General features: G+C 43.4%; 1 protein-coding gene across 1 annotated transcript; it reads right to left on the bottom strand.

Annotated features, from left to right (window-relative positions):
* Positions 1 to 248: 248 nt before the first annotated feature.
* On the bottom strand, positions 249 to 25425 carry DACT1 (dishevelled binding antagonist of beta catenin 1). Its single transcript, XM_070750265.1, has 4 exons — positions 24999 to 25425; positions 6321 to 6453; positions 4557 to 4712; positions 249 to 2981 (listed from the first exon to the last, which is right to left on the bottom strand). The coding sequence occupies exons 1-4, from the start codon at positions 25362 to 25364 to the stop codon at positions 1153 to 1155; spliced, it is 2484 nt and encodes an 827-aa protein (XP_070606366.1). The 5' UTR covers positions 25365 to 25425; the 3' UTR covers positions 249 to 1152.
* Positions 25426 to 25644: the final 219 nt, after the last annotated feature.

Below are 25644 nucleotides of genomic sequence, written 5' to 3'. Positions count from 1 at the left end.
GCAGTCCGTTAAGACTTAAATATCTGCCTTACAAAAAACATTCTAGAAAAAGTATTTACACGAAGCACCTTGTTTTGTTTACATAGGCGGATTACCAAAAGCAGTAGCACCAGAGAGATCCCAAAAAGGTCTACGTAAGGCAACCTTCTCTAATGGGCTGAATTGCTGGCTTTCCTGGGATCGCAGTCCCCACCCTAAAGGTATCAGGTTAGAAAAGGCTGCCATAGATTCTTCTTTCTCTTCTCTTCTTATACTATTCTTCTAATTATCCACTTGCCTGATTGCTCAAGGCAAGTGAGAATGGGAAGTGTGCAAACTTAAAAGAAGTAAGTCTTCCCTCCTCCAAAGCGAGCCCTTGTCGTGCTAAAAATGGTGCATCAGAAGGAGGAGATTAAATTTGCCTAATGTTCTGTTATTATCAGGGATTATTTCAAAGTTTAAATCAGAGGTAGACACCCTGGCTTAAATGGAGTTCCCCAACATGGTTTATGTTGGCTCCCGAGATCTTCCCAAAATGAACTAAACAGACACTTTCATTCTATCATAAAGTTTGGAGGATTTTTAAGGTCAGCTTTCCCTTTTTTTGGAGGTTTCAATGTCTAAAATAGATTACTTAAATCTCCCCCTAATTTTACCTCTTAAAATTCCCCCAAAAATCTTGAATTTCACACACACAGACCCCCAAACAACCAAAATCCCCATGTTTGGCCCTGTCTCCAAAATTTTGCCATTCCTTCATCTTACATAACCTTAGACTGGTTATCCAACCTTGAAGCTGGAAAAAATTAGGAAACCTTGACACGGCACAATATTATCACCTTGCAGGACGTGCCCTGCCTTACTTGCTTGACCCTTCTATAGTCCTCAGCCCCAAAAGTAGACATACAGAAACATGTGTGTGTTCCATCACAGAAACGTTGCTTGAGCTGCTCTTCCAGATGTTAAGGCAGGCAGTTCTAATGACAGCTGGTGAAGGACCTTCTTGGAGTTAGCATAGCTGCATAGCTCCCAAGTCCTGAAAAAATGTCCCCGGAACCCACCAGAATCCTGGCACTCACTTCCCTTACATATATATATACTGTATATGTATATACGTCTCGCCAAGAGGCAGGGATATTATCATTGCTGCTATCCTTTGCTTTTCATACACATTTAGACAGTAGTCATCAGTTTGAGAGAGCCGGACCGGAAGCGAAGGATTTTCTTCTTAAGGTTATGGGATGCTTTAATCTTAACAAACGTTTTGGCTGCATTTTCATGGAGCTCCGAAGCAGCGGCCACTGCCTGGATGGGAAGAGTCTGAACAAACTGGGACCAAAGGAGGCCCCCGCTTTCCTCTGAGTCGCTGGTTGTTGTGCTTTCACCAACAAACTCCACTCCACTTAAGCTGGACTCGCTGTCCCCAAAGCAGTTGGTGGTATAGTTGCTCCTTTCATCCTCGCTGGTGTCCACTACAGTGGAGTGGAAGAGGGATTCGCACTCGGCCGAATATTCTGAGTCACTAGCAACATAGGCATAAGGGCTAAGATAAGGATGCGGGACCTGTGAAAAGACCCCTACAGCTTCTCTCCTGTTCCTCCTGGCCCGCCTTAGGGCATCTTCATAAGATAGCTCTGTAGAGAGTTTCCAGCGGCGGTAGTCCGCTCGCTTGTGCTTGGGCTTGGCAACTACTGGTTCTCTGCTATGTCCATGGGGCCTCAGCACAGACTTGAGCACACCTGGCTGGCAACTGGGATGGTTGGCATCTGGCTGCAGGTGGAGGCCTTTCTTCCCTCTCAAAGTGGTCTTTCTTGGCTTCTTATTTGGATCCAACTCATCCAGGAAGTGACACTTTTTGACCACGGGTTTGGCCCTCTCCCGCCCAGCCTGAGCTCCATTTTCCAGCACTGTGACCAGGTGAGATCTGTGTTTCCCCATAGAACCTTTGAGAATTTTGACATTCCCGGTGCCTTTGTGAAGTCTGACAGGTTGTGGCTCAGCAGGTATGAACTGGGCATTGACTAACAACCCCTCCTCCAGGCTCTGGGATGATGAACCCTCACTCTTAAGTTCCACCAATGGTCTGCTCTCCTGGCCTGGCAAAACAGAGCAAGCCGACTGCATCCCGCTAATACTTTTAAAGGATAGCTTTTTGGGAAGCTGGACAGCTTTCTTTTCTTTCAAGGGTGTTATGTGCTGTTCTGGGCTTTCTTTAGGACATATCAAATAGAGTTGACCACTCTCCTTGGGAGCATCACTCTTAGTCACAGGGGATCGCATCACTTCTTGAGCTTTGAAATTCTTCACCAAGGGCTTGCTTTGATCGTTATTAGCATTTGGTGGGAAAACCGCAGGTAGGGGTATCTTTTTTAACTCCGTATGCTCTACTACTTCCTTTGAATTCTGCTTCATGGGAGAAAAGGCACTGTTGTCTAGAGTAGTTCCACTGGAAAGTGGCTGGTTGAGATTCTTAGTGTTAGTACTATTGCTAGGCGCAGCACTAGCCGTCGGCCGAAGACACAAGCTTCCATGCCTCAAAATCCCCTTGGCCAGGTCTGCATTCAGATTCGTTCTTGGTTTATTAGTCCTCACCGAAGGAGCCTTTTTTTGCACAAGGCTTAAAATATATCCATCCATTTTCCTGCTGGGCAAAGGACAGGATGGAGAACGAGAAGTGTGTGAAAGACAAGAATCCACTGTTTTCTCCGAGTTGAGTTCCGCTCCAACATCGACAGCATTGTCACCGGTTCTTTCTACTTCTTCCCTTGGCAGGCTAATGATCACTGGCGGAAGAAACATGGGGCTCTGCACTGCAACAGCATGTAAAGGGCTGGGATAACGGTATACATCATTTCCATTTTTAGACACCAGATCGCATTGGTATTTTGGATGCACGTCTGCGATGAGGTCAAAGGAATCTGCCTGTGGCATTGATGGGGAGGCCGCCCCCGCAGGGTCATTCTGTTGGGTTCCTTTGTTTTGTTCCAGCCAGCTGATGAAATCTGAAATTCAATGAAAGTGGAGATGAGATAAGTAAGGAATGACATTTTGGAGATGAAAGTTGAACTCATAACTTCCTATCACAATTATTATCGTTTGGATTAATCATAATACATGTCTACAATAGTCTAGGATAGGCAAAGTTGGCTCTTCTATGACAGTGTTTCCCAACCTTGGCAACTTGGAGATATTTGGACTTCAACTCCCAGAATTCCTCAGCCAGCGAATGCTGGCTGGGGAATTCTGGGAGTTGAAGTCCAGATCTCTTCAAGTTGCCAAGGTTGGGAAACACTGTTCTATGATATGTGACTTCAAATCCCAGAATTCCTGAGCTAGCATGAGTGGCTCAGGAATTCTGGGAGTTGAAGTCCATAAGTCATAGAAGAGACAACTTTGCCTACCCCAGGTCTAGGATATTGTTTTCTATAAAATCCGGATGGACAATTCCTATCTCAATATATTTATAAAGAGTTCCAAGCTGAGGATGACCCCGTTAGCCCACAGATTTGGGACAGATTGCTGATAAAAATATAAATGAAGAGCTTTACTTGCATATTATTCTTATAATATTCAGTTCCTACAGGATTTTTGTAATTTGGTTTAAAAAGAAAGAATATAAAAATGGGAATGAAGCCATGTCTCTGTTCTCTCTACCTCCCAGCTACCAACCAGTGGTTACAGCCGATTCCTTTCTTCCATATTGGGGAGGTGGGAGGGAGAATGAGAACATGGAATCAGGGCTGAGCCATATTTTGTTTAATCATCATTTACTGAGTCATGATTGGCTCACAGAAAATATTATTCACAAATTATAGTGTCTTTTATTTTATTATTATTTATTAGATTTGTATGCCGCCCCTCTCCGTAGACTCTGGCTTCATACATTAGATCAAAATGTTGTTTGGTTTAGTGCAGGGGTGTCAAACTCGATTTCATTAAGGGACACATCGGGGTTGTGTTTGTCCTCGGTGGGGGACAGGGTGGGCATGGCCAGGGTGGACATGGCTGGGGTGGGCCTGGCCAGCTTGATGCCACTTGTGTCGGGGTCGCCTGTGGCGGCTTGTGCACTCTGCCAGCAAAAATAGGCTCCCGAGCTCCATTTTTCAGCTGTGACCACCTGCTGCAATCCTTTGCCAGTGAAAACAGAGCTTGGGAGGGCCACCCACAGCTCTCCCAAACTCCATTTTCATTGGCAGAGGCATTGCTGACCAGTTCTTCACAGTTTCCAGGGCAGCCCCACAGATCTAAGAGCTAAGCATCCTGCGGCCTGCGGATCTAGATCTAAGCGGGCCTTGAGTTTGACACCCCTACTTTAGTGTAGGAATCTAACAACTGATGTATTGGATCATGAGATCCAGTGTTTTTATCCAATAGCCATCATCTCAGTGGAAGCTTGTGTGGTAATGCTATTGTTTTCTATCTTTGCCATCTATCCCAGTATCTATTGACCAAAAACAAATAGGGATAAGGCTGATTGCGACCCAGAATAGAACCAGTAGGTTGCATGAGCACCCTGGTGTATGTTGCAAAGAGAAGTAACCATACACATGTCTGGATATTAGAAATTCTTGCTATACCTGCAGACTTGGGCCGAGCATCAGAACCACTCAAGGATGCATCCAAAGAGCTGCAGAAGCAAGTACTGGAGTGACAACTGGATAAACATTCACTGAAAACGGAGTTGGACGAGTTGGAGAGAGAGCCAGAAGCCCCATCGCTCAGCTCATAAAACCCTGTTAAAAAAACACACACACACACAAAAGAATCCATTAAAGCTGCTTGTGATTAGTAGCATGAGGAAGGAATAGGGGAACAATCTAGCATACTCCTCCTGAACCTAAAAACCCATTCCAAATTAAATGGGAATTTGTTTAAAAAAATGAGATGGACTAGAGGGAACGTAGCAACTTGATAGATCTGAGACTACATCCCACATCCACCTCTTAATGAAACATTGCAATCCGGTTTCTTTTAGTAAACAAATGTCAAACGCTACATCTGAATAGTGGCTACCAGCAGTGTTCCCTCTAATTTTTTTTCGGGGTGGGCGGAAATGTATAGTGTCTGAGCGGCAGTCCCTTTGGGACTGGGCGGCACAGAAATATTAAATAAATAAATAAATAAATAAATAAACAAACAAACAAACAAACAAACAAACAAACAAATAAATAAAAAACCCACCCTGTTTTGCCTCAGAGAATTTCAAAATAAAATACTGTACTGTGTGTCTATAACAGTGAGCTCATAACAGGGCAACTCTATCAATATCAAAATGCCACTTAAATAGTTGAGCTAGTTTCAAACTAGATTTTGATTTTCTTTCTCTCTTCCTTACTCCCATTCTTTTTCTTTCTCTTTTCCTTCCTCTCTTTTTTCTATCTGTTTCTCTCTCTTCCTCTCTTCCTCTCTCTCTCCTTCCCTCTCACTCTTTCCCTCTCGGCTTCTGGGCAGGTTTGGAAAATTCTGAGTTGATGATGATTTTTAAGTGAGCGATTGCTCAGCTGCTCACCTTAGAGGGAACTATGGCTACCAGTGCCTTTTTCTTTGGCAAACATACTGAAATATAGTACTGTAGATGCAATAACTGTCAGGTATAAAGGCCAGCAAAAGTAAAGGAAGGCTTCACCTGATACAGTAAAGACATCTTTCAATTTCTGTATAAATAACTGAACTTCCAACTATAACTGAACCTAAATTAAAAGCTGTAACTATAATTCATGTCATCTGAGCAAGCAGAGTTTTGGCTGCAGCTTCCTCGGTTTGTTCCTTATAACATAACTGTTCCCGGTGGGATATAATTCCTTGGCAGTTGCCTTTTCCGTGCAATATAGAAGGCATTTGACATTTTTATTTAAGACTGGAGAGATGTCCTAGATCAGTGATGATGAACCTCTTTTTTTCCTCGGGTAGATGTATGCTAACGCGCACACTCATAATTTAATGCCTGGGGACAACGAAAACAGCTTCCCCTGCTCCCCAGGGGCCCTCTGAAGGCCAGAAATGGCCTGTTTCCCAACTTCTGATGGGCCCAGTAGGCTTGTGTTTCACCCTCCCCAGGCTCCAAAGGCTATTCCCCCATCCCCCAGAGGCTCTCTGGAAGCCAAAAACACCCTCCCGAGCCTCTGTGCAAGCAAAAAATCAGCTGGCTGGCACACCCATGCATGTTGGAACTGAACTAGGACAACAGCTCAAGTGCCACCTGTGGCACCCGTGCCACAGGTTCGCCATCACTGTCCTAGATGCCTAGTCCCACACAGAATGCCGGGTTGCCAAGCCCCCTTTTATAAAGGCTTAAAGTCTGCTGATCATTGTAGCCTAGCTTAGCAACAGCAAATGGTTACCTGAACTGGGACGGCTATCCAGGTCAAGGTGTTCATCTGCCGTCTTTTCAACATCCAGCCTCAAATCACTGATCTGCTTGTCCAGTTCTTGCAATTGGTTTAATAAGCCAGCATCTCTTCTTCTCAAGCAGTTCTGAAATAATAGCCAGAGTGACAACCGATTTCAGTATATGATAGGTTAAGGAAGAATGCATATATAGTAACAGCATAAACCAATAGTGTCTAATATGGATTTTTTAAAACTTTCTGTCCTAAAGGCAAAGTTTTTCCCCTCTATACCACTATGCTATTGCACACATAAACAAAGAAAAGAAGATTTAAGGGTGCCAGGGTGCCATACACAAAACCAGCAAAGATCTATTATGTAAGACATACTCATGGTTTCCATATACAGATCTAAGACTCTTTTTGTTATTAAGAAAGAGAGGTTACTCCTAGAGTAAGCAATACTGAAGTATCTTCTCCAATTGTTACCAGAACTGTTATTCGAAGAACCAGTGACACTTATCTTCATGCATCTGTGACTATTCCCTTCTCTTGTTTCATCTTATCAAATAGCTGAATACTCATACACACACACACTCCAAAAATTAACATTCTGCCTCCAAGGAGCTCCACTCTAAAAATAACTTGATTCACGTTCTTTCTGAAGTTTTGTCTGAAATTGTATATATTTGTGTTCAGTCATTTATCCTATCTTTAAGACTCTGGTTATATAATTTTTTTTAATCCATAATTTCCATGTACACATCTATGCATATACCATAAGACATATCAAAACATACATAATCATACATTTTTATCCAATCTATCATGAATCAATATCCTACCTTTGCATCTATTTATACTATTTATCAGTCTGCTTTTCCTGGAGCACCTCCCTTATTAAACCAGATTGCAACACCTTGGTCTCTTCAGCCTTGAAAGACGGCGTTTAAGGGGTGACTTGATCGAAGTGTATAAAATCATGCATGGGATAGAAAAGGTGGATGGAGAAAAAATATTTTCTCTATCACACAATACTAGGACGAGGGGGAACTGCCTAAAGCTCATAGGTAAGAAAGTGAGGACAAATCAAGGGAAATATTTCTTCACCCAGAGGATTGTTGGTTTATGGAATTCACTTCCAGAAGAGGTCGTGACAGCTGTCAGCCTAGATAGCTTCAAGGCAGGATTAGACAGATTCATGGATGCCAAATGTATCGGTGGTTATTGAAACGGATGTCCATGTGTTGCATCTATGTTGGTTGAGGCAGGCAGGATTCCCTCGAGTACCATTTGTTGGGGGTCAAGGGAAAGGGAGGGTCTTGCCTTCTATTTCTGCTCAAGATCCCCATGGACAATTGGTGGGTCACTGTGTGACACAGAATGCTGGACTCGATGGGCTTTGGCCTGATTCAGCATGGCTATTATTATTATTATTATTATTATTATTATTATTATTATTATTATTATTATTAATTAGATTTGTATTCTTATGTTCTTATGTTCTTATGCTCCTCATTTCTTTACACTCCCTCTATCTCCATCTCCTCCTTTCTCTACCTTCTTTCACTTTTTCTCCCCCTTCCTACTCCCCTCCTCTCCTTCTCTCCTCTCTTCTCTTTCTACTTCCTCTTTCTCCCTCTTGACCTTTCTCTGAGTGATTCTAATCATAATTCATCTTATATTTAACCGGCTCATAACATATGCCTATACATCTTTTAATTATCAGTGTCCCTTCTAAACTCATTGTTTTCTATATCATATCTATACACATAACTTCTTTATTCTAAGTACTGTACAGTGATACCTTGTCTTATGAACTTAATTGGTTCCGGGGCGAGGCTCTTAAGGTGAAAAGTTTGTAAGACGAAACAATGTTTCCCATAGGAATCAATGGAAAAGCAATTAATGTGTGCAAGCCCAAAACTCACCCCTTTTGCCAGCCGAAGCACCCGTTTTTGCACTGCTGGGATTCCCCTGAGGCTCCCCTCGTTGGGAAACCCCACCTCCAGACTTCAGTTACCAGCGAAGCAACCGTTTTTGCGCTACTGGGATTCCCCTGCAGCATCACAAAAATGCGGAAGTCTGGAGGTGGTGTTTCCCATGGAGGGGAGCCTCAGGGGAATCCCAGCAGCGCAAAAACGGGGGCTTCGCTGGCAACAGAAGTCCGGAGGCGGGGCATCCCAGAGGCGGTGGTGGGTTTGTAAGGTGAAAATAGTTTGTAAGAAGAGGCAAAAAAATCTTAAACCCCGGGTTTGTATCTCAAAAAGTTTGTATGATGAGGCATTTGTAAGACGAGGTATCCCTGTATTCCAATGCTGCCTCCTCAAAATCTAATTTTGTCATCTGGGTCTACCACCTTTTATTCTCCATTTTCTTCCCCTTTCATCATTCTAACTTAATTTCTATACATATCCATTTTCTATCCAATCATAAAATTTCACCCTGGCTATACAAATTCATTCGCTCAATCAATGAATAAGCAAACAAAGAAGCAAGCAGGCAAACAAACAACCTGATTTTTAAGCATGTTCCATGTGAACCCAGTCAAGGATTGGGTCATTTTTCTGGAGCTTTTTTCTGGACCCTTCCTGCCCTCAGAAATACTGTGTCTGAACTCTGAAATGAAAGCCTCTGCACAGCGGCACAACAGCTTTGGAAGCTAGAACATTTTCCCCAGTTGTGGCACTGGAGTTATGTAGGTCAGTGTTTCCCAACCTTGGCAACTTGAAGATATCTGGACTTCAACTCCCAGAATTCCCCAGCCAGCATTCGCTGGCTAGGGAATTCTGGGAGTTGAAGTCCAGATATCTTCAAGTTGCCAAGGTTGGGAAACAGTTATGTAGGTGGCCAAATTAACTCTGTCTTGTTCAACCCAAGCTCTTGATTAATGGAAACCATTTTAATTATGGGGGAGAAGTTTAATGCACACAATATTTATGCAATAACACTGATGCTTTATCTTTAGCCTATGGGTAAGGTTTTAGACTCAAGAAAGGTTATAATTGCAAATGTTTATTATAAGTTGACAGAAGGGTGTACTTTTGTAATGGAAAGGATAACCTTTAAAAGCGAGGCAAGAAACTGAGTTTCATTCAAGGTAGCTAAACCCTGAACCCTTGCTGACCTTTTCCTGAACTTGTGTAGAATTACAGGCTTACTGTTATAATACAGTTTTCCCGAAGTCTGGCGCCCTCCAGATATGCTGGGTTACAACTGGCAGAATTCCCAGCTCTGCTCTTCTACAAAATAAACAACCCAAGACAGGTATCTGGGCTGAATAGTTGAGACTAGATATTAGCCCACGCTCCTTGAATGGCAAATTATGATTGTATATCCTTGTTAAGTGGTGTCGTCGTGATTAGAACTAGATCAGTACAGCTGAAGCCCGAGTAGTAATCCCTGTCTTCATCCGCAGTTAGAGGAAAGGATTGGTTGATCAAAGCAGTAAGAGCATTTAAGTAAAAGATATTCTTCATGCAGAGTGTTACAAAATGAGTTTAAAATAAGCTCATTAACTCCAGGTCAGAGCAATCAGTTTTCCTGCTGAATCTTATAATTATACCTATCCCTCAATAACACTGTTGCACAAAGCTCTTACTTTACGTATATACTGTATACCCTGCATCTTCTAGCATTTCATTTCTCTAAAAACAAAGCATGTTTCCCAGAAGAAGAAAAATGGGGTCGATCTGGCAGGCTAAATGCTTTCATTCAAGGGCAGCCTTGCGCAACATGAATCACTTAGTGGTCCAAGGCCATTTGTGAATGTGGAAGCCCTTTTTGAAGTGTCATTTAAGGGGCAGATGCTCAAGGTTTCTGCATGCTCTGATTGCCGTGTTACAACATACAAGTTTATGGAACAATTTTCAACCAACTGGGGGGAGGGAGGAAAATCCACCTATTTATCTTTTTTTTTTTTCTCCAAAGCCACTCTTGGTCTATGAAAAAGCTTGGAAGCAGAGAATAGGAATACATGTCTTTGGTGCACAACCCAATGGAGCGTATTCATCCATTGGCGTGCAATGGGAAGGGAAAAGAGAACCTGTTTGGTGTGGTGATTAAGGTGCTGGCTTAGAAACCAGGATACCATGAGTTCAAGTCCCACCTAAGGCAGGAAAGCTGGCTGGGTGACTGAGCAACAGTCACTTTCTCTCAGCCTATCCCAGTCATGGTGAACCTAGGCACGCGAGTTGTTGCCCTAGCTCAGCTCCAATGTGCATTTATGTGCCAGCCAGCTGGTTTTTGGCTCACACAGAGGCTCTGGGAGGGTGTTTTTGGTTTCCAGAAAGCCTCCGGAGGGATGGGGAGGGCATTTGCACCCTCTCCTGGTTCCAGGAAACCTTTAGAGTCTGGGGAGGGTGAAACACGAGCCTACTGGGCCCACCAGAAGCTGGGAAACAGGCTGTTTCTGGCCTCCAGAGGGCCCCTGGGGGGCCAGGAAAGCTGCTTTTGCCTACCCCACGCATTAAATTATGGGTGTGGGAACTCGTGTGTGTGTGATAGCATGCACACACACTCTTTCAACATCTGAGGGTGAAAAAAGTTCACCATCCCTGACCTATCGACTTAAGAGGGTTGTTGGGAAAACAGGATTAATAGGTACATTCACCGCCTTGAATTACTTACAAAATAATTAAGCCAGGACAAAAAAATCTGATAAATAAATAAAATAAAAACATTTTTTCTAATGAAAGAAGCCCTTAGTGCACGTAGGTCTTCTTCCTCCATTCTGTATTTTTTTTCTCCGTTTGCCTGAAGGAGAGAGGAAATATTTCCCTCAAACTCCCATTCACAAAGGTTTCTATTTTTTTTCTCTCTCTCTCTCCCTTCCTCTCTCTCTCCCCTCATCCTTTTGGCAGGATAAGGACATGTTTGGTGACTATTTCCACCCGAAGGGTAACCATGTCATAGCAGAACATATACATACTTAATCCAGATGGTGGCAAGTACCATGCATTCAAAGCCTAACTCAAAGCACTGCCATCTTGATTTTTTAATTAAACTGTACACCAGGACAGTTAAATTGTAAATTCATTCATACAACGTGCCTCCGAGTCTACGTAGAGGGGCGGCATACAAATCTAATAAATAAATAAAATGATAAGATGGCATTACCATGGATTCAGGTTTTTTGTAGCTTAGGATGGTATGCAAACTTTATAATTTGGTGTGTTGTGAGAATCCAGAAAATGAGTTAATTCGGTAAGGAGGTAAAAAACATTGTGCATGCATAGCATATTTTAGGGTCCTTAAAAGCAACAACAGAAAGTCACAAATACTGTAAGCCTCCTTAACCCCCAGCAGCTCCAGATCCTGACATGGAGAGAGAACCAATGTGTCATAAACTTGACCCTGTCAGTGCCAGTCCAGTTCCAATTCCCTATGTTAAAATTCTCAATACATCAACATTGCTGATCACAAAAGCAGAATAAAGAACAAGTAAAGCCTTCTTCTACTTAAATTCAACTAAGTCTGCATGTTGTTTTCTCAGAGGCTGTGTGGAAATGGATTGACACTGTCTTTTTTCTGGGGTGTACACCATCACTGATTTTTTAGCTTAACCTATAGTTCTAGCAAGGATCCGAGGCATCTATTCAAGTACTAACCATGTACTGTATATCCCAGTTCACTTTTCTGAGATTAACCAACATCCCTCTCAGTACCAAATGATGACTGCTAATAAAACCTTTATCTCCCCTTTTTCATTATTTTCAAAAGCATCCCAAAATGGGGCTGTTTCAGCGTTATCTTGAGCAAGATTTGCTCATCATTATACAATACATCTTTTAAAAATGTTAAACGCAGCCATTTTAAATTATAATGGATGTTCTAAAAATGGATACCTATTACTTAATGAGCACGTGTGAAATTGCAGAGCTGGAGGGAGGGTAGCTTCTGCTGCATCGGAGTTTTAATCTCTATTGCAATCTGGAATTGCACAGGGATAAGACTAATCTAGGATCGCCGGAAGAGACAGTATCTCCTGTCCCCAGGCAATCATCCTAGGTCCAATGTGATTCTCCCAGCCCATCAATAGTTACTGGCTGAGACTGAAAGGCTCCTTCTTTTAAACTCTAAAGGAAGATAGAGATCCTTATCAGAAGAGGGGCATGAGGATATAGGGAGCCCTCTTTGTCCGAGGTCTCACAGCCAGCAAGGGGACACAACCAATTTATTTTCCCCCACTTTGAAACTCTCCCCATTTCTAAGAGGTCGGTAAAGGGTGTGCATAAGCGCACCACTGTGCCTACCGTCCCTGTCCCACTGTCCTATTGTCCTAACTTGCAACACTGGTGCTGAAATTATACAACTCTCACATGCTCCACAACAGCATGAATGATGGGACAATGAACAGGATGTTGGGGCATATGAGGGTTTAAAAAGTGCTCCACGGAAGGATGGGCTAAGGATTTTACACAAGAGATGAGTCTTCTTAAAGGGTTCAGGAAGAGTGTTCAGCTTGAAGTGCTATATACAAAACCCTTGGGCAAAAGTAAGTCCAGCCTAAACTTTTTGTACAGTCTTTTGTTCAATCTCTCCTTGCAGGACTCTCCCTCACTTTGCTCATGTGGTCTTCTGAGCTCTATGGCTGCTTCACTAGATTTACAGTGCAAGGTTATTTCATCATCATCATCATCATCATCATGGCCTGTTCCCCTTGGAAGGCCCTTCTGGACGTATATACACGTGTGAATGAAATAGCTCACTATTTTATTTAGCTACACAAGTTCCTTCAACCCGCCAGGTCCAAATCATAGAAGGAGGCAAGATTGTCTATCCCTGCTATATTAAACCTGGATTGGACTTCTTTGCTCCACTGCAAACTTCTGTTGAATTGTTGAGCATTGCAATCTGAAAATGCAACCCAAATCTTGATTTGACAGGTTGCAAATTTTCATTTCCACCTGTTTGGACTCAAGGCCTGGAAAGCAAGAGTTGTCTAGAAACAAGCTATTTCCCCCCACCCCACCCCAGCCATATGCATACTAAGCCTGTCCCACACATCCAAAAAACTTTGCTTCGCCTGATACTACAAGTTAGCCTGCACTGGCAACAACAAAAAGTCATTCACTTATGTCTTTAACATCAGCAAATATATCAACAAATTCAAATTCAAATTCTGCTGCACGAATCCCAGCGACCAGTAAGGTCCCACAGAGTGGATCTTCTCTGGGTCCCGTCAACTAAGCAATGTCACCTGGCGGGACCCAGGGGAAGAGCCTTCTCTGTGGCGTCCTCGGCCCTCTAGACCCAACTCCCCCCAGAGATTAGAACTGCCCCCACCCTCCTTGCCTTTCGTAAACAACTTAAAACCCACCTCTGCTGCCAGGCATGGGGGAATTGAGATCCTCTTTCCCCCTAGGCCTTTAAAATTCTATGCATGGTATATATGTATGTTTGGTTTTTATATTAATGGATTTTTAATCATTTCTAATACCAAATTACTATAGTACACTGTTTTATTGTCGCTGTTAGCCGCCCCGAGTCTCCGGAGAGGGGCGGCATACAAATCCAATAAATAAATGAATGAATGAATGAATGAATGAATGAATGAATAAATAAATAAATAAATAAAGTAGGCATTGGTTATTCTTTATTTTTCCCATGAATTGAAGGCTGCGTTATGTGATGAGTTGGGGGAATAAAATATGAATTCTATAAAAATAACATTAAGTAAGTGTGAACAGTTGAAAAGGGGTGGTTGTTGTTTTTGAGCACAGCAACCTGAAAATGTTGTATCTTTTGCTAACACTGCTACCTTGCAATGTTATCTGGAATTCATCAGATGCTTGAAAGCCAATTAAGTGATTAGGATTTGCCCATCCAACAGTAGACTGAATCGTTGCTCCCTCCCCCCCATTTCTTCAAAAAACAAGAATAGGGGGAGCGCATGCCAAGCTTGGTTCATGAACTGGTAAATGTTTTTGGAAGGATGGCAACTTGCTAACAGCCTTGAAGGAATCAGTAGTCTGACTTCTTTTGAAGAAGCTATCTCTCAGTCCAGCTGTAAATTCAAACTTGCAGCCATAAAGGTATTCATGGAAATGCTTGATGCTGCCCATGGCAGTGAGTGCTTCTTTGTCCAGTTGCCTAAGTAGTATCTTAGAATAATAGGCAGTGGGGGCTTCTGAATGATTTGATCTTCTTGACATCATCTCCTTCAGGTTGATGAATTTGCATTTGGTAGCGATTTACCGGAGTTTGGCAACAAAGTCATTGATGGATTCACCATCGCGTTGGTGGTGATGGTAAAACTCATTTTTGCTGACCATTGGGTTTGTTACACGAGTGCAGTGTTCTTTTAGAGTTGCCTGCAGTGTTGTCCAGGAGATGGACTCCATTTCTGTGGGTGCCACCAGGGTTTGAGCCATTTTATAGTTTTTTGCCCCCCACAGTTGGTCAGGAAGAGAGCTTTATTGGTTGCTTCATTGGCTACCACTAGATTTCACAGTCCAATTCAAGATGCTGGGGATTTTTAACTTATAAAGCTCTTTATAGCTTGGCACCAAAACATAGTCCATCTCTTCCAGTGGGAATCTACCCGGTTTTCCCATGTGTGCATAGACAGACAAAAGTTCCCATCCCTGCATCAGGGAATGTGGGAGTAAAAACAATCCTTCTCCATAATAATTCTCTGCCTTTACACTCTCCCTGATGATACGTTACAAGGCAATTTAGGTTAGGGTTAGCTTTATTAGATTTATAGGCCGCCTTTCTCCTTGCAGACTCAGGGCGGCTTACAAGGATAAAATAGAGACAATTACAAATAAATAGAATTTAAGACATTACAGATGTTTTATAGGCATATAAGTCCAGTAAATAAATTAAATAAATAAATAGCCCACAATAAAACAATCAATCATCCTTCTTTCATGCAATGACTGGGACAAGCAGTCGCTCACGGTTCCCAGGCCTGCTGGCACTGGTGTGTCCCTAATGCCTTCCGAAAGGCAAGGAGAGTGGGGGGTAGTGCAGATCACCAGAGGGAGTTGGCTCCAGAAGGTCGGGGCCGCAAAAGAGAAGGCTCTCCCCTGCAGACCCACCAGCCAATATTGTTTGGCCGACGGGGCCTGGAGGAGGCCGACTCTGTTGACCTAACTGGTCGCTGGGATGTATGAGGCAGAAGGAGGTCCCGTAAATAATCTGGTCCAATGCCATATAGGGCTTTATAGGTAATAATTATAATTATAGGTAATAACTAACAACGCAATTTAGATCGTATTTGCAATTGGCCATTTGATAAATGACTGCTATTTTTCTGGGTTTTTAAACATTTATTTATTTAATTGGATTTATATGCCACCCCTCTCCAAAGACTCAGGGCAGCTTACAACAAATAAAAAAAGAACAATGCAATGTAATCATCTAAATCCAATAAATTTAAAAAACTAAGTGTACTCATCTATAAAACCGAGTATTGTTTTTTTAAAAAAACCATTCATACCTCCTCACACAACAACCATATGTAACTAGCTGGACGCCATGTAGGGCTTTATAGATCATTACCAACACTTTGAATTGTGTCCGGAAGGAGGAGTGAGCTACTGCCCAGACGGGGGGGGGACGCAGTGGGGTAGCAAAAATGGAACTTCACCCCACAGCATCCAATTTGCACTGAAAGATGTTGAAAGAAAATGCATAAGCCACATTCACAGTGTGGTAATAAAATTTTTGGTAGCCCTTCATTGCCAATCGGCAACCAATGCATATAGATGAGTTTGCCTGTTTTTGCTTTTTGCTTAGTATTATAAACTGTCAAAGTGATTGAGTATGTAACGTTGTTGAATAAATAAAGACATTTGGGCAACAAAATGAACCACTGAACTTTTGCAGCAACTGTGACAGAGACTTATAAGGAGCAACCATGAAGAGGGTTACTGGTTGTTCACAAGTTTCTCTCCGTTCTGGAAAATATAATTGCTTTATATAATTGATGGCAGCTTCTCAGCAGAATGGCTGGCATCCCAGCCCACACACTTTGGAGACAAATTAAATCTTGCTGGAGTTTGCACTCAGTGACAACTGAAGCCAAGCCTGGCATCAATAGAACTGTGCAATCTACATTTCGCATCTATTTTGGGGTATACTTAAAACAGCTTCGATGTATATCCAAAAATTCTTGTGGCACAGTCTTTGAAATTTATATTCCCCAAATATGCAGCAAGTTGATAGATGATGATCTTCCATGGTGTTACTGGAATTTAAAGCCTTCAAGAATGCAATCCTTGTCTATCGCCACATAACTATTTTCCATCAGTGGAATTAGAAAGTACACCCTGATTTAGGAGGATGTGGGTATCAAAAGCTGGACCAAACAGGGGAAAACAGCCATGTAAGCCAATTTCACTTTATTAAGAAGCTAATAGAATCTTGCCAGCCTGAAAATACACTTCTTCCACCATCTTTTTTTACAGCCCAAGAAACTAGGGAGGGCCCTTTCGTTTGCCCTGCTCGCTGTTCAGTTTGTATTTGTATTTGTATTTATTAGATTTGTATGCCACCCCTCTCCGCAGACTCGGGGTGGCTAACAACAGTAAAAAGACAATGTAAACAAATCTAATATTAAAAGTAATTTTAAAAACCCCAATTTAACAAACCAATCATGCATACAGACATACCATGCATAAATTTTATAAGCCTAGGGGGAAGGGAATATTTCAATTCCCCCATGCCTGACGACAGAGGTGGGCTTTAAGAAGCTTATGAAAGGCAAGGAGGGTGGGGGCAACTCTGATATCCGGGGGGAGTTGGTTCCAGAGGGTCGGAGCCACCACAGAGGAGGCTCTTCCCCTGGGTCCCACCAGACAACATTGTTTCGTCGACATGACCCGGAGAAGGCCAACTCTGTGGGACCTAACTGGTTGCTGAGATTCGTGCGGCAGAAGACGGTCCCGGAGATATTCTGGTCCGATGCCATGAAGGGCTTTATAGGTCATAACCAACACTTTGAATTGTGACCGGAAACCGATCGGCAACCAATGCAGACTGCGGAGTGTTGGTGTGACATGGGCATATTTAGGAAAGCCCATGATAGCTCTCACAGCTGCATTCTGCACTATCTGTAGTTTCCGAACATTTTTCAAAGGTAGCCCCATGTAGAGAGCATTACAGTAGTCAAGCCTCGAGGTGATGAGGGCGTGAGTGACTGTGAGCAGTGACTCCCGGTCCAAATAGGGCCGCAACTGGTGCACCAAGCAGACCTGGGCAAACGCCCTCCTCGCCACAGCTGAAAGATGTTTCTCTAATGTGAGCTGTGGATCGAGGAGGATGCCCAAGTTGCGTACCCTCTCTGAGGGGGTAATGATTCCCCTCCCAGGGTAATGGACGACTATGCTGTCTTTTATCTATTTTCCAGAGAGCATCTTTTCCCCCTAGCTCTTCAACCAAGGTCTTTCCTATATACACTGCTCAAAAAAATACTCAAAGAACACATCCTAGATCTGAATGAATGAAATATTGTCATTGAATACTTCGTTCTGTACAAAGTTGAATGTGCTGACATGTGAAATTGATTGTCAGTCAGTGTTGCTTCCTAATTGGACAGTTCGATTTCAAAGAAAGTTTGATTTACTTGGAGTTATATTGTGTTGTTTAAGTGTTTCCTTTATTATTTTTTGAGCAGTATATTTCCCAAAGCTTGTTTCAGATTTAAATGTCTACAACTGGGATGACTGTGAACTACTTAATGCCATCTAAAATTCCTCAACTGACATGTTTCACTGTTAGTGTTAAAGTACCTCAATACTATTTTTGGCAAATAAGTTAAACCTCATAATCCTTTAATGGCAAGGATAGTTAATTCCACTTATGCTCAACGGTCCCTCAATCCATTCCAATATTTTATTTTACAGTGTTCCCTCGATTTTCGCGGGGGATGCATTCCGAGACCGCCCGCGAAAGTCGAATGTCCGCGAAGTAGAGATGCGGAAGTAAATACACTATTTTTGGCTATGAACACTATCACAAGCCTTCCCTTAACACTTTAAACCCCTAAAGTGCAATTTCCCATTCCCTTAGCAACCATTTAGATCATTACTCACCATGTTTATTTATTAAAGTTTATTAAAAAAATATTTATTAAAGGCAGATGAAAGTTTGGCAATGACATATGACGTCATTGGGCAGGAAAAACCATGGTATAGGGGAAAAACCCGCAAAGTATTTTTTAATTAATATTTTTGAAAAACCGTGGTATAGACTTTTCGCGAAGTTCAAACCCGCGAAAATCGAGGGAACACTGTATTTATTTATTTATTTATTCATTTGTCCAATACACAAGTACATAGGAAGAAAATAGACATGTGATAATATAAAAAGGGTGAAAGTGGGCTTAGAGGAGAGGAAATATGACAGGAAGAGAATATATAAGATAGGTGAACGAAAGGAAAGACAATTGGACAGGGGACGAAAGGCACACCAGTGCACTTATGTACGCCCCTTAATATTCACGATTTGTCTCAAGAACTGGTCTGTAAACTTGTTTAGGAAGAATTGACTTACTTTGAAGCAGATAATTAATTTAGTTTAATTATCATATATGTATTATGATTTTCTTCCATTAGGGAAATGGTCTCCTCCTGGTCTTTCATAAATCCTTAAAAACCCACCTCTGTGGGCAGGCATGGGGGCCGTGAGTGATGAGACTGTCTCCGGCCGATACTAGATAATATTGGACCGGATGAATGTGTGTGAGTGTACATAGGGTCTTTTAAAATGTTTTTTAGTATTTTTTCATAATTTTTATAGTTATTCAGATTTCTCATATATTGTTATATTTGATGTTGTACGCCGCCCTGAGTTGCCTCGAGAAGGGCGGCATAGAAATCAAATCAAATCAAATCAAATCAAATCAATGAATGAATGAATGAATGAATAAACAAACAAACAAATAAATAAATAAATAAATAAATATCATACATACATACATACATACATACATACATACATACATACATACATACCATAATATATGGTGTTTCTAGATTATTTCCAGTCCCAGGACTGATCAAAGCTGCCCTGATGATAATGACTGATCTTAAATAGATTGAAACTTTAGAAAGAGTGCAGAGAAGGGCCACAAAGAGGATTATGAATTGCAGACTAAAACATATGAAGAATAGTTTCAAGAATTGGTGTACACCTAGTTTAATTAGACATGGACTAGATTACTTGAGGGACCACCTCCTGCCGGATGAATCCCAGTGACTGGTTAGGTCCCACAGAGTCGGCCTTCTCCAGGTTCCGTCAACTAGACAATGTCACTTGGCAGGGCCTAGGGGAAGAGCCTTCTCTGTGGGGGGGGGGGGACAGCCCTCTGGAATCAGCTCCCACTGGAGATTCGTACTGCCCCCACCCTCCTTGCCCTTAGCAAGAGTCTGAAGACTCATTTGTGCCGCCAGGTCTGAGGTCATTAGACACTGCCCCCTGGCCGATGAATGTATATGAGAGCTTGCTGATTGAATGGGTGTGAGAGCATTTTAACTGGTTTTTCAGGTTTTTTAGATTATTAACTTAAATTAATTAGATTTGGATATACACTGTTTCTTATATGTTGTAAGCCACCCTGAGTCCTCAGAGAGGGGTGGCATATAAATCCAATGAATGAATGAATGAATGAAGGAAGGAAGGAAGGAAGGAAGGAAGGAAGGAAGGAAGGAAGGAAGGAAGGAAGGAAGGAAGGAAGTAACAAACTAACTAACTAACTAACTAACTAACAAACAAACAAACAAACAAACAAATGTTTTCAAGAAGAGACTGGACAACCATTTGTTTGGAATGGTATAGGGCCGTAATGTTGAACCTATGGCAGATGTGCCACAGATGGCATGTGGAGCCATATTGGAGGGCACGCGAGGGGTTGTCATATGTCAGCTCCAGTGTGCATGCACGCACTAGCCAGCTGATTTTCGGCCTTAGAGAATGGTTTCACCTCCCGAAGGCTTCAGGAAAGCTTCCTGAAGCCCCAGAGGGCAAAAAACAACATAGCAGGCATACTGGAAGTTCGGGACTTCCGGTTTGCCCATTGTGCTGTTTTTTCACAGTCCTAGCCTTCAATGAGACCTGTGCAATAGTTAGCAGTAAGTAACATTAACAGATGTCCAAATAATCAGATTTCCTGGCTTAATATACTCAGCTCCTGAAAAAAGTCCTTCTGCTACTTGGTGGCTAGTCCTCCTCACCTTCTTTGGTTATTTCCTCTGGACATTTTCAAGTTCCCTGCATTGACCTTTAAACAGAGACTCCATAAGAGTTTATTGTAAATGAGAATTGATAGTAACCATGTGCATTAATTATCTGTAATCATTTTTTCATTATTTAATATTAATTACATTGCTATTAAATCAAATCTCACATTCAGTTCCTGGAGTAGGTCTTCAACATGCTATCTAGGGACTAAACATGGACCATAGAATGAAAAAAGCTTTTGCATTCCTTAAAACAAAGAAACAACTTGTATTATAGCCGGATTCACTTCAATTTTTAATTAAGCAACATGTTTGCCACTGATACTGTCATTTACAAATCATAGTCTATGACTTGCAATATTGAATCAACTACGGTCCAGCTTTATATGCAAATCCCACAGCTACTGGTCTCAAAGGGAAGAAAGGGGGGGAGAATTATCTTCCTATTTCTAAGCCAATACCCTCTTACTATAACAAATTACTTCTGTTTTGATCTCTTTCCTGAGGATATTAATAGGTGAGAATGGCTGGAACGATTACCATGCAAATGACCTTTTTGTATTCCTGCTCCTGGCTCAGACAGTAAAACATAAGTTGAATCACATTCTTGCCTGCTCTCTTTGACACACAAATCAACCATCATTTTTGTCCCAGCCTCATCTGGTTTCTGAATTCTAATTCCATTCCTTGGATGCCAACTGGTAAAGGTTGTAAGAAAAGATGGAATGTTTCCAAAGTCCCCAATGCCCCCAAGAACAGGTCTGTTGGGATATTTCAAATTCAACTTTTGCGTGGGGAAGGGAAAGCTATGGAGATGACTGGCACCAAATCCACCAAAATCCTAAAGCGTAAAATGAGGCTCTTCTTATCTCTAAAAGGATTGATATGCAAATGATGATGTCTGCAGGATTGCCAATTGGCAATTGTGCTGGAGGGGGATAAAATTTCCTTCACATTGAGCTTGAGTCCAGTGGTGACATCAAGGACACAACCAGCGTCTCCTTGATAAGAAGACTCAAGAGAATTGTCACTGGCTTCTTCCAGGGCGAGAAATGAGGACCAAAAAACACCAGAGTGAATAGTAAAGGCTGACTTTCACAAATCACACACTTTGGGCCTTGTCTCAAGCTTCCTGCCACATTCTGTCTTTCTTCCATTTCCTTGAAGTTTCTTGGAAGTGTTAAATTTTGCATATTCTCTCAACCTTTAATATCAGATTCAAAGTCAGCTTTGTATCAATTGCAACATTTCTGGCTTTCGCCTCACTGACTCTGCAGACAAGAGTTTTTCTGGCACAGAAACCACAAGCACAAGCACTCTCTATTGGCTGCTTAAGCAGCAGCCCCATGACTGAAGTTCTAACAATCTTTCCTTTTGACTTTGATTAAATTAAAAGCCTTCTGGAAAAGTGCAGAAGTCCAAACGCTAATAAAAGGATAGACAGCAAGATCTCCAGATTCACTGCTGGTAGTCATTCAGCAGAGATCTTCATGCTCCAAAAGGTTAACTTCCTCTCTAGAAAAGTACATTCATATCTTCCTGTCAGGCACAAATAACCAGACACATTCGTGAAGGTCAAAGCGCGCAAGAGTTTATTACTGCTAGTTCTATACAAAAATCTAATCCACTAACAGTCAAAAGCTAAATTGTCGCAAGATAAGGATCAATGGAATTCATAGGGAGCTGGACTTGGATCTCATATGGCATCGCAATGACTCCAGATGACACACCTAACCCCACCTTCCAGCCCAGCCTGCTCTTTTCTAGTTTGTTTGTTTGTTTGTTTGTTTGTTTGAGTTTGTTTGTTTACTTACTTACTTACTTACTTACTTACTTACTTACTTACTTACTTACTTACTTACTTACTTACTTACTTACTTATTTTTTAATACCGCCCTTCTCTTTAGACTCAGGGTGGCTTACAACATGTTAGCAATAGCACTTTTTAACAGAGCCAGCATATTGCACCCACAATCCGGCTCCTCATTTTACCCACCTCAGAAGGATGGAAGGCTGAGTCAACCTTGAGCCGGTGATGAGATTTGAACCGCTGACCTACAGATCTAGCAGTCAGCTTTAGTGGCCTGCAGTACTGCACTCTACCCACTGCGCCACCTCGGCTCTAAGTTCCCTTCTAAGAACTGGGAAACGGGATGAAATTCCAGTTTAGCAAAGCAGCAGTTTTATTTATTTTATTTATTTTATTCATTCGATTTTTATGCCGCCCTTCTCCTTAGACTCAGGGCGGCTTACAACATGTTAGCAATAGCACTTTTTAACAGAGCCAGCATATTGCCCCCACAATCTGGGTCCTCATTTTACCCACCTCGGAAGGATGGAAGGCTGAGTCAACCTTGAGCCGGTGATGAGATTTGAACCGCTGACCTTCAGATCTACAAGTCAGCTTCAGTGGCCTGCAGTACAGCACTCTACCTGCTGCGCCACCCCGGCTCATTTTTAATTTTGATTTTTTCCCCCCCTCCCTTCAAGCTCTTTGCAGCCTCTGTGTTAAGAGGACAGTCTTTTTATTGACTTTCGCCACCTCGCCTATTCATTTCTATAGGATTTTTGCAGCAGTGGTGTTTCCTGGGGGAGGGGGCAGCATCCATTACCCCCAGTGACTAAATTCAAGCAGTTTTGCACCCCTTTCCGCAGAGTAACAATGGAACTCAGCCGATGGCTGGATTCATTTAAGTCCTTTTCTCCCGTTGCACTACAGCATTAATGCAAGCATCTCAGATATGCTCCCGCAGCACTGACAGGAACTCAATAAGATAAATGCTTTCTTCCCAGTCCAGCCCCAGCTTTTGTCGACTGCCAACATCAACAACATTAACAGCATCTGCAGGAGGTGAATTGATTCCCTTCAAGCAGCCAATCTAATATGCAACTTGATGCCCAGCCAGGCTCCTGCCAGGCTCCTCCTAAGCCTTTGCACACACCCATATCTGTAAGCGAATGGAAAAACTGAGCTAGCTGCGGCACCAAAACCTAAGTGTGCTGGATTTAGGGGAAGGGCAAGGAGGTTATTCCCACCGGTCCCATTCCGTGCAGTGGGATGACAAAAAGCCCCTCATTTGGAGCTGCAGTAATTAATCACCACATACTACAGGTATGGCAGCTATTGTTAGCCAAAAGAAGGGTGAGCCAAGGGCAGGCACTTATGCAGAAGGCTGGGGAGGCCAGCTGTCCTGCTCCGAAGGGACCGTGATATGTATGTTTGTTCTGATTGGACAGTTTTTATTGGGTTTTATTTATTTTAATGAGGTTTTATTGTTTTTGAGTAGTTAATATTTGGCTTTTTTAAAAATCTGTATTTCATATTGTTGCAAGCCGCCCTGAGTCCCAATCGGATTGAGCGGCATAGAAATAAATTAAATTAACATCAAGAATAATGGAAGGTGGCCACACAGAATTTGGTTCTTCTTAACACTGTGTACACCCTGGAATTGTGATGTTTTAGGAACACCGAGAAACAACCCTTCAATATTACTGCTTAAAAGTTCCTGCCTTTTCCCTTCTGGGCTGCCACCAAAATATACAGGAGGTGCGGCTTCCATATTTCCAAAGGACGGGGGGCTTCAGGGGTTCCTCTTTGACCTCTTTTTCATGCTCCATTGGAGACCCTCCCTCTAGCCACACAGCCTGTCCGCTTTTGAGTGGAAGGAGACCCCGGAGGTACCTTCAGCACCTCATGCAGAAGCAAACCCATCCATTTCACAAATGAGTTAGTTGGCATCTGCCTCGCCTGCCATTTCTTCCCATCTCTATCCCTCACTCCCTCTCTCTCTCTCTCTCTCTCTCACACACACACATTTCTGCTGAGTTTCTTCCTACTGAGGAATGAGGAAAACCAGTGCTTTCTACGGATGTTCCCAACAGGAGGATAACAACTGAAAAGGCTGCAGAGCCCTCTTGTCTTGCCAAACCCCAAAAGTCAAAACTGCTCGGTATGAAGGACGGGGAGGAAGGTTCTCTGACAGCAGCTCAGAGAAGAATCGTTATCTTGGGAGGAGGGGGGTTGTCCTGGCAGATCTTAAAACTGCACCCACCCATGTGAGGGACTCTTCATTTTTCAGATGAGGAAACATGCCGTGTTTCCTCACCTTCACGGTTAAAACGACCTGGCGCAAAGTAATGCTTAAAACAGAAATCATTTTTCCCCTCAGAGAAATGTCCCTTCAGAGAAAACATCCCCTCAGAGAAATGTGAAATTCCCTGAAGAAGAAGCGTTCACGCAGACGGCGTGACTAAATTCCCTCCCGTATGCATCCTCTTCACAGGCACTTTGTACATGCTCAGAGGCGCGCTTCCCGCGTGTTCCGAGCGGTAGGGAAATTGGGTATAAAATAAAACCCAGAGCCGGGTTCCCGCCCTCAACCGTCCTTCCGTAGCTGAGGAGATTCAAGGAACCTCCACGGCCTCCCCCCCCCCTTTTGGTCTGGCTGCGCCCCTGCCTCGCGCGCCCACCGCCTTGACTGGGTGGTTGGTTGTCCCGGCTCACCAGCTGCCTGCGCAGAAGCAGGATGTTCTCCTCCAGGAACTTCTCTTCCAAGCTGCGCGGCGGGATAACGGCTCCTGCAGCGGCTCCGCTCGGTTCCCCGGACTGGGAAGGCGGCGAGGGTGCGGCGGCCAGCAACTGCTTGACGCGCAGCTCCTGGCGTTGGCGCAGGAATCCCAATTCGGCCAGCCCGGCGAGCGTGGCCTCCAGCCGCTCCCGGGTGCGCAGCCGCTCCGCCTCCGTCGCCTCGCTCCGGGCGCCGTCCCTCAGCCAGCGCGGATCGGGCTCTTTAGGCGCCGCCACCGCAGCAGCAGCAGCACCCCCCTGGCCCTGCTGCTGCTGCTTCCCTGGCTCCGGACTCGCCTTCATGCCCGAGCCCTGCTCAGCGCAACGGAGGGCACTGCAGGGACACCGGGGCTCCACGCCTCAGCCGCTCGCCGCCGCCGAGCCCAGCCGCTGAGGAACCGTGCGGCGCCTACAGCCTGCTGGCAGCAGCATCCCCGCTGCCCCGCCCGCTACCGTCTCTTCGTCCCTGCCGCTCCCGCTTCCCCCCTCCGCCACCGCCGCCCGGCTCTCTATCCCTCGGCGTCCCTTCTTCCAATCTCCCCTCCCTCCCCGGCTCCTCCCCTCTTCTCTCTTTCTCGCTCTC

The sequence above is a fragment of the Erythrolamprus reginae genome, chromosome 1 (genome assembly GCF_031021105.1).
Source record: "Erythrolamprus reginae isolate rEryReg1 chromosome 1, rEryReg1.hap1, whole genome shotgun sequence".
In the NCBI taxonomy this organism is placed as follows: domain Eukaryota; kingdom Metazoa; phylum Chordata; class Lepidosauria; order Squamata; family Dipsadidae; genus Erythrolamprus; species Erythrolamprus reginae.
This window is presented reverse-complemented; position numbering and strand designations above follow the sequence as displayed.